Source organism: Gossypium arboreum, chromosome 11, assembly GCF_025698485.1.
Source record: "Gossypium arboreum isolate Shixiya-1 chromosome 11, ASM2569848v2, whole genome shotgun sequence".
NCBI classification, from domain to species: Eukaryota; Viridiplantae; Streptophyta; class Magnoliopsida; order Malvales; family Malvaceae; genus Gossypium; species Gossypium arboreum.
Window position 1 is genome coordinate 122422824 of NC_069080.1, and position 9097 is coordinate 122431920.

Genomic DNA, 9097 nt, shown 5'->3' on the forward strand with positions numbered 1-9097 from the left:
GGCTAGTGAACACTAGCTCACCATCACATTGGCGAATCCCTTGCAATGAACGTGGTGAACCCCTTACCATATCTTTTGGCGTACACTGCTATTGCCGAACTCCTTGTTGATACTCTTTTGGTGAACTCCCAGCTCGTCGAAGCCTTGACAAACCCCTTGTTCGCCGAAGCACTGGCGAACCCTCATTTCACGAAGCCAAAACTTCCAAGCCCGACCTCGGGATATTACAAGCTAGTGTCAAACCAGACCATATCTGAGTCCATGGCAGCTTTTACAACATGGTGAAGGAATGGAACAACAATACTTGCAAGTATATTAGGGCTAGGAAGAAAAAAGTGATGGCAAGGTTAAATAGGATCCAACGGGCAATGGAAACTCATCAAACAAGAAACTCGATTGCTTTGAGGGCTAAACTTCAACAAGAGTCAAAAGAAATTCTTGGCTATGAGGAACTTATCAGGAAACAGAAAACCAAAGTGGACTAGCTTGAATTTAGGGATTAGAATACAAATTATCTTCATAGTAGAATTATGTCTCCTAGAAGGCATAATTATATAAATTCGTTGTGGTTAGAAAAGGAATGGTGTTATAAGGGATGAGCAAAATTCGATTCGATTTGAAAAAATAAAAAAAAAAATTGAAGTTCAAGTTATAATCAAATCGAGTTATTCGAGTCAACTTGAATAAGTAATTCAAGTTTCAAGTTTGAGTCGAGTTAAATTTTACAATTCGAATAACTCAAATAATTTGAATAATAGATTGGTGTAAATAGCATTTTGGTTCCTGTCCATTTTAAAAATGAGTAAATTGGTCTCTAAACAAAAATTACAAAAAAATTCAAAATGTTTATAAAAATTTCAAAATTTATATTTTTAAAAATTATAAATATATATAAAGAAAGTTAAAAAATTCTAAAATAATAATTTTGGAATCTAAATATATTAATTAGTGGTTCAGTTTATCAATTTAAGATGATAAAATAGAACTCATGAATTTGATTAACTCAAAATTTTTTCACTCGATTCAAGTAGACGCTCACCCCTAACAATGATGATAAGTTAAAAAATGCAACGATTGCTTTCTTTTAGTAAGCTATATTCGATGAAAGAAACTATTATAGCAAGTTTTTTATTTCTAATTGTTTTCCAAATATTAGAAAGGAAGATATTGAGTTTCTTAATTCGAGAGTGATTGAAGTGGAGAGCAATTCAATCTTGTTTGATATTGTACCTTTGAAGGCACCAAGTAGGGATGGTTTACATGCAAAATTTTTCCAAAGTCAATGAGATATGGTTGTGCCTTAGGTATGCGAGATGGTTAAATAGTTTTTAAGGGAGGTGTTTTAGAGCCATGAGTTGAATTTTGGTGAAGGGTGTTTAAGAAGTGATTTACCTTATAATGGATAATATAATTTTTGTTTAAGAAGTGATTCACTTTATGCTAATAAAGAAGAGTCGTATTAATTGGATGACAATTAAAGTAGATTTGAAAAAGGTTTGTGACGAAATTCGTTAGGAATTTCTTGAAAACACTTTGAGGGATGCTAATATTTTGCATAGCTTTATAAGTATTATTTTGCATTCCATAATTTCTTCTTTAATATAGGTTTTACGGAATGACTTGTTAAAGAAAGAGTTTGTCTTTCTCAAGAAATAAGGATTTAGGGTTTAGGGAATAAGAGAGAGAGACCAAATATCACTATATCATTTCATTTTGGGGATGGAGCATTTGAGCCACATTAATTTAAAGCATGTGGAAGAGGAGTGGAAATTACTCAAGCTATCAAGAAATTGTCAACCAATTTCACATCTTTTTTTTGCGGAAGATCTGATCCTATTTTGAAATCAAACTTAATCCAAGCAAATATTATTGATTCTCTCTTGAAACAATTTATTATTTTTCAAGTCACAAAATTAATGCTTACAAGACTTAGGTATATTTTTTACCAACACAGGGAGCAATGCTCAATATGCAATCGTTACAAGGTTTGGGTTCAAGGGGGTTGATGATATGGGAACTTATCTAGGGATGCTACTATTCCACAAAATAGTCTCTAAGATACTTACCATTTCGTAGTAGATAAAGTTCATAAGAGATCAGAAGTTGGAATGCTAGCCTACTTTCTATGGCTTGTAGAGTAGGGATGCTCAAACGGTTAATCAAACCAAATTATTATTAACCGAATTAATTAAATTTTTTAATCTTTTAACTGTTAACAGAATCAAAAATTTTTCAAAAAAATTAACCGAATAGGAATATTTTGGTTAATTCAGTTGGTTAACCGAATTAACCGAAATTTATATATATATTTTTAAAACAAGTATAAAACATATAAAAAATTGATAATGTTCATTTGATCGAATTAACCAAATTAACTGAAATAGTAATAGCCTAATACATATAATATATAATATTATTTATTAAGTTCGGTTAATTACCCTATTTCGAATCGAATTAATCGTTAACAAAAATTCTAATAAAAAACTTTAATCGACCTCCGACCGAACTAGATCGATTAACCAATTAATTAATTGAATTAAATCAATTCAATCGATTAATTCAATTTTAACTGAAATTTAAACACCCGGCTAATTACTATTTCTAATTATTTCATGCAAACGACATTACTTCTGGCAAGCATTTGTAGTGAGATTGAAAAGTCGGTGAGAAGTTTTGTCGGATAATAACTGAAAAGCAGCTAAATGAGATACGTGTTATCAATCAATTCATAATGGCAAATGCGAGAGCTCATTCATCCTCAAATTAGGCTTTAATCTATTGGCGAACTATGAGGCTCTCTTGGTCCAATTTCTTAAAAACAAAATATAATTTTGGTGAAGGATGCCACAAAAAACTGATAGCTTGAATTGTTCTTTAATTTGGGGATCCTTGATGAGGTCTTGGGATAGAATAAGAGAGCATTTATTGGTCAATCAGTGATGGTGCGCATGCCAAGTTCTAGGTTGATACATGGATGCCGGGGCTTGGCCCAATAAAGGACTACTACCTCAACTCATATTACATTGATGATGAGATGAAGGAACGAGTTATGAGGGGTGTTGGAATTGGGAGTTTTTGGAGCAAGTCTTCAGTCTGCAAACTCCCGTACACATAGCGAGAATTAGGCCACCTTCGATGAGGGCAGGATCGGATATGTGTGTATGGCGTTGTGTCAATAATGGTAGATTCTCAGTCGCAAAAGCCTATAGATATTTAGCAGAGAAAACTTGGGAACCATTTGATAATCGATGGCTTCAAGTATGGAGATTACAAGCTGCTCAATGCTGTGGATTGCTTTGTGAGGGAAGCTTCTATCTTAAGAATGCAGGTCATGTTTTGGAGAATGCCATGTTGGACGGCATTATTTGGGATAAATTTGCACCTCAAAATGTCATATTCCAAGTTTTTTCACTGATAGGTTTGCGAAAAATACTAGCGGTAGTTGTTTTTGATGTTGGAGAGGACTTTAATTCCGAAGGAGTGGATAACAAAAACGAATCCTGTAGGCTGTAACGCATCTGCGCAAAGGTTAGTCGAGCAGATAGGTTGGAGATCTCCCCAAGTGGTACTGACTGAAACCGAATGCGGATGGAACAGTCAACTCAAGTAACACATCTGCATCTGCATCTGCATCAGCTGGGGGAGTGCAGTGGATCATGAGAATAGAGGTTGTTCTCTATTGCGGTCCAAAACAAGTATTTTTTTTTCATTAGCAACACTTCTTGTAGTCAAAAGAGTAACGAAAAAGCTGAGATTTAATTACATTTGAAAGTAAAAATTATCATAATACCTTTATTTGTGTATAAAAATTACTTAAATATTTGTGTACCATTAATATTACAAATAATTTATATTAATTATTTAAAAGATATTTACATTTTATATTTCATGTATCATTATATTTAAATATTTAAATATCATATAATTATTTTTTCTATTATCATATCTAAAAAAACATTTTAACTTTTAACCATAATTTTAACAATAAAGAACACTAAAACAAACAAATACACTTTTTCACCACAATTTTGGAAAACACTCTTGAAAAACACTTTCAAACAACAACTGTAATAATAAAAACTTGTGGATGTTAATTTAACAATTGTACATAGTTTATTGAGTGATATTGTTGGTAGAAATTTTGAGACTTGATATGAGATGATGTTTCTTTTTAGGGCTGTGCCCTCTCTTCAATTCAAAAAAAAAAAAAAGAAAAGTAAAAGGCAACATACGAGCGTGAAATGTTCAAAACCATTGGATAAATCTTAGTTTAGGCAGAGTTAATGAAATCATACTCAAACGCGTCACTCAAACTTCTCTTGCCAGCATTTAATTCCTTTTTTATCTAAATAAAAACTAATAAGACTACATCTTAAAAAGATACTAATGGAAAATTTAAGCACTTGTGTTTAAGCTCTCAACCAAATTGCCAGCGAAATACTGTATTCCTCTTGCCTTATAGCTCATCCTGCAAAAACACAATAATCGATCAATAAACATACATGCATACATACTATAGTAATAATATTTGATCAGAAAAGCAGAATACTTACATGTTGTACTGCATCTTCCTCAGCACTGTCTTTGCTTGAATCCGACTCACTTCCTTCACCATCATCAGTATCATCGTCGTCGTCCTCAGCCTGGAACATCATCAAGCAACACCATGAAAACCATATCAAAAGAAAACAGTGAGTGAAATCATATTCATAATTAGGCATGTATGCTTACATCGGAATCCACTGGCTCATCCTTCGATTCCTGAACATCATGTTCCATCAGTTAGAATGTAAAATACAATCAGTAACATATAAGACACTCCTTGATTAAAAACAGTACCTCTTCCTCTTTCTTCTTCTCTTCCTCCTCAAATGCTGCCTTCTCAGCCTGCAAAAGCCAATAAAATCACTCGCATATGAATAAAACAACTAAGAAATATGTGAATATGTACATATATTATAAATTCAAAATACAGAGATGCACTTACATCCTTCTGCTTGCCCCATGTTTCTTCAGCTAGTTTCTTGGCATACTCTACATCATCAGCAACTAAGATGTTATCAAACATTGTTCCTGCTTTCACCTGACAAAACAGAAACAATGAGCCATTACCATTTTAAAATGGCATGGATTAAAAGTATTGTAGGAGTAGAGAATAAAGGGGCAAAACAATACCTGCCACAACTCAATACCAACATACTTCAAGCTGGGGAAAACATAGAGATCCGGATCATCCTTGAAATCTGTTGGTCATATGAAAACACAATAATAAATAACCTAAAACTTTGCTGTTAAAGAGTAAAAAGAAAAAGGCTTGAGAGGAAAGGAAAAGAAATAAACCAGGGTTGTCAATCATTGGTGCCTTCCACTTGCCCTTGTAGTTGGGGTTCTTGATTTTCTGCAGATAGAGGAAAATTCTTTACACATTTCTAATTCAAAAATAATATTAAAATGCTGCTTCTAGTTGAGGATTTCACAAACCTTTGGCTTCCATGGGCCCTTGTATTCAGGATTGGGAATAGTTGAAGGTGTCCATTCACCATCTTCTTCATCATCCCAATCTTCAGGCTGGTGTAAATTATTTCAACCATTAATCTTTATTTTAAATAAGGCATGGCATTTCCCAACAAAAAGCATTCCAGAAAGAATTTAATGACTACCTTCTTAGCATCAGGATCTGGAATTTCTTTTGGAATGTCATCATAACCCTATAGTAATCAAAGACGAGATTATTTTTCCCATGCACTTTCAGGAAGTATATATAAAGTAGCATAAGAGAATGAAGGGGCAAGGTTACTACCTCAGGCTTCTTGTCTTCGGGATCAGGGATGTATTCCTTGTCATCCCAATCTTCAGGCTGTCCATGATGCAAAATACTTAAGTTGTATTCAAAATTCATATGAGAACAAAATAAGCCAAAATGACATCAATTTAGATTAGGTTTGACCAATTACGGTTACCTACCTTCTTGGCCTCAGGATCCTTTATTTTCTTAGGTGGGAGAAGATCCCAATCAGTGTACAAGCTACCAGTTTGTTTCTCAACATTGTCAACAAGGATACTGTAGGTAGCATCCGGACGGAGAATGAACGTATAAACATGAGTGAGTTGGTCAGTCTCACAAGGAACTTCCTTTTTGATCAAGTGGTTTGTCCCATTGTAGGTGAGAATAGCATGCACTTTCTTAGTGCTATAGCCGCAGATATCAGGCCCAAACATGATGCTGCAACCAACCAACACAACAAAAAAAGGGTAAATCCATAATAATTTTACCTTTTAGAGATACATATAGCTTAGATCACAGGTGAAGAAAAAACCTGTATGGGGTTTCACCACCAAATTTCTTCTGGTCAATGTCACCGCTGAGCAACTTCATGTAGCCACCACCACAATCAAGCTTTTGCTCATGCTTGACAGAAAATTGGAAGACTAGAGTCTTATCTTTGTTGTTGACTTCTGGGAACTCAGCTGAAATAGCATAGAACCTGTAGTCTTCACTAGTTTGAATACCTATACGAAACGCAAAAGCCATCAGTAACTAACTAGAAACAAGGAGTTAAAAGACACCTTTTACGAGTATCCAGAATGTTACCTTTGTCATTAGGATCTCCATTCCATTTTCCAGAAGTGTAATTCCACTCCCCAGCCATGTTCTCATCCTTTTTCCAGTCAGATTTTACCCACCGACTTTCCCATCCCTCTTCAGTTTCATAACAAAAGAAAATTAGCCCCAAAAAGAGGAAACTGTACAATTTGAAAACAGTGAAAGGTAAAAAAGGTACAATTAAAACTAAAGTGGCTTCCTTTACATGAGTTCTCTTTAATTTTTTTAAAGGAATTCAGAATCATGAGAATGTAAGCAGGCATAGTACTACTATTTACAGTTTCTACTTGATTACTCCCATATGTATTCTTCTAAAAAAGATAATAAGTATAAATTATTTCCTTCTCACATTATTAAAAACTAATTCTTCATTCACTTCTGTTCTCTAAAAATAACAAACACTCTCTCAAGTATCAATGAACAATAAATTAATACAAACAAACGCTAGAACACTGTTAAAATAAAATGAAACGATTGATACTGTAGCTTTCGCCGCCATTTCTTGTGGTAATTAAACTACATTTCTGATATTACGCTTACAAAAAAAATTCAGAATCACAATGCCAAATAGAAAATGCAGATCTAATCGAATTAATTACATTTTCAAACGTAATTAAGCATTTGATAAAAGAAACAAATCAAAAACAACTGGATCGCCAAATTAACACGTTAAAATAGCTTGATCCGTTCAAAGTAGATCGAAATGAAAGCATATATCTCTACAAAAACAGATTCAAACGGCGAAAGCAAGCCGATCTAAAAGACGAGCCCGTAAAGGTTTACCATCAAAACGTTCTTCGAAGAATACTTTAGCGGAGGCGATTGCGAGGAGCGAAACAAAGATTACAGACAGGAAAATAGGGTTTCGTTTGGGAATCGCCATTAGTGAAGCTGCAGACTGGCAAACGAAAATTGACGAGTTTCCCTTTATATAGTGGTCGTTGAATTCAGTGATGGTTTACGGTTCAGTGAAAAAATGACATGGACTGTAGTAAATTATCTCATCCAATAGATGAACGCCACGTTTCCATTAGATTGACGTGGCGAAGAACTATTGGGAAGGAATTGACATGACACGTAGAGGATTTTTAAGAGGTTACGTTTCAGTCATTTGGAACTGTGCTAAACGTGGCAATTATTCAGTGGCCCAGTTAGAGAGGGGTCCACTCTACAAGTTAATTTGTGCCTTTGGCCAAACTTAAATTTCATAATTTAGGAGTAGGATTTACGTTTTTTATTTATTATTATCCCCTGCAAATATCCATTCAAATTTAAATTTATTCAAAATTTAAAATATATGTTTTATTATTTTTAATTAATTTTAATATTTTTAGTTTTTAAATAATTTTAAAATTTATAGTTTTTAAAAATTAATTAATTACTAATATGACATTCATACGTCAAATTTAAATGTTAAAAGAGATGAAAAATTAAATAAAAAATGAAGTTGGAGGGCAAAATAAATTATTGTGACTTTATATTTTAGATAAAAATTAATTTATTTTTTGTTCATAAAAAGTATTATGATTTTAAAAGTAAAAAGATTATCAATATTAAGATGTAGATGAAGGACCATTTATTAATGATGATTGTTAGGACCATACTAAATTATTCTCTAATGCATAAACAAAATACTGTTTTCATTTATTCTTAGTTAATAGGAGTGTTATTTTTCTCTACCAAAAAAAATAGTAAGATCAAATGTGGCGCAATGTATCAAATATGATGATGAATAAAATCATATTTAAGATGTTAAAAAATTAAAATTTTAGATTGGAGTTCTGTTTTATGGTAACCTTTTTTTAATGTGTATTAAATTGAGAGAGTGGCGACAATTTTATGATAAAAAGGTAATAAAACCAGAGAGGTAAATCCATCAAATAAGATAATTTTGGTAGGCCATGGACTCTAAATCCAAATAATCTCTAAAATGGGCTACAGCCGGCACCCTTTTTTCGGGTTTTTTTTTTTTTTTTCTAAATTATATTATTTGGCTTGTATGCTTTGATTGGAAGACACTTAAAATTCATTGCATAACATTACTGGACTTTGTGATCAAATTATTATTATGTGAGCTAAGATTGCACAAGATTTGATTTAAAAAACATAAAAGTTTATTATTCCAAATGAAGTATTAAATTTATTTATTGTCGTTAGAATTTAGTAATTAAGTTCGATTGAGTCTTAGTTTAATTGGTATAAGTATTGTTATCAATATAGAAAGATGTGAATTCGACTGCGCTGAAATGCATTATCTTCCTATTTATAGGTTAGGAAGGGACTATGACTCAGTTATAAGTATTATATCAAAAAGAGCAGATATAATCAGAACCTATAATGAGATTATTCAACAAAACTTAGGATTATTAAAAGTAACAAACCCAAGCTTGATTTTCTTTTGCTTATTGGTTTTTTTTTTTAAGTGTAAGATAATAGAATTACATAAAAACATATTTTAAAAACATTTCTTATAAGATTTGCTAATTTAATTTG

At 32.6% G+C, this 9097-nt stretch overlaps 1 protein-coding gene across 1 annotated transcript; it reads right to left on the bottom strand.

Moving 5' to 3' along the window:
* Nucleotides 1-4242: 4242 nt before the first annotated feature.
* LOC108473954 (calreticulin-like) lies at nucleotides 4243-7540 on the bottom strand. Its single transcript, XM_017775791.2, has 14 exons — nucleotides 7388-7540; nucleotides 6593-6700; nucleotides 6318-6510; nucleotides 5965-6223; nucleotides 5801-5857; nucleotides 5661-5708; nucleotides 5482-5568; nucleotides 5341-5398; nucleotides 5176-5243; nucleotides 4988-5083; nucleotides 4840-4887; nucleotides 4732-4761; nucleotides 4554-4643; nucleotides 4243-4468 (listed from the first exon to the last, which is right to left on the bottom strand). The coding sequence occupies exons 1-14, from the start codon at nucleotides 7485-7487 to the stop codon at nucleotides 4457-4459; spliced, it is 1254 nt and encodes a 417-aa protein (XP_017631280.1). The 5' UTR covers nucleotides 7488-7540; the 3' UTR covers nucleotides 4243-4456.
* Between the last annotated feature and the right edge of the window lie 1557 nt (nucleotides 7541-9097).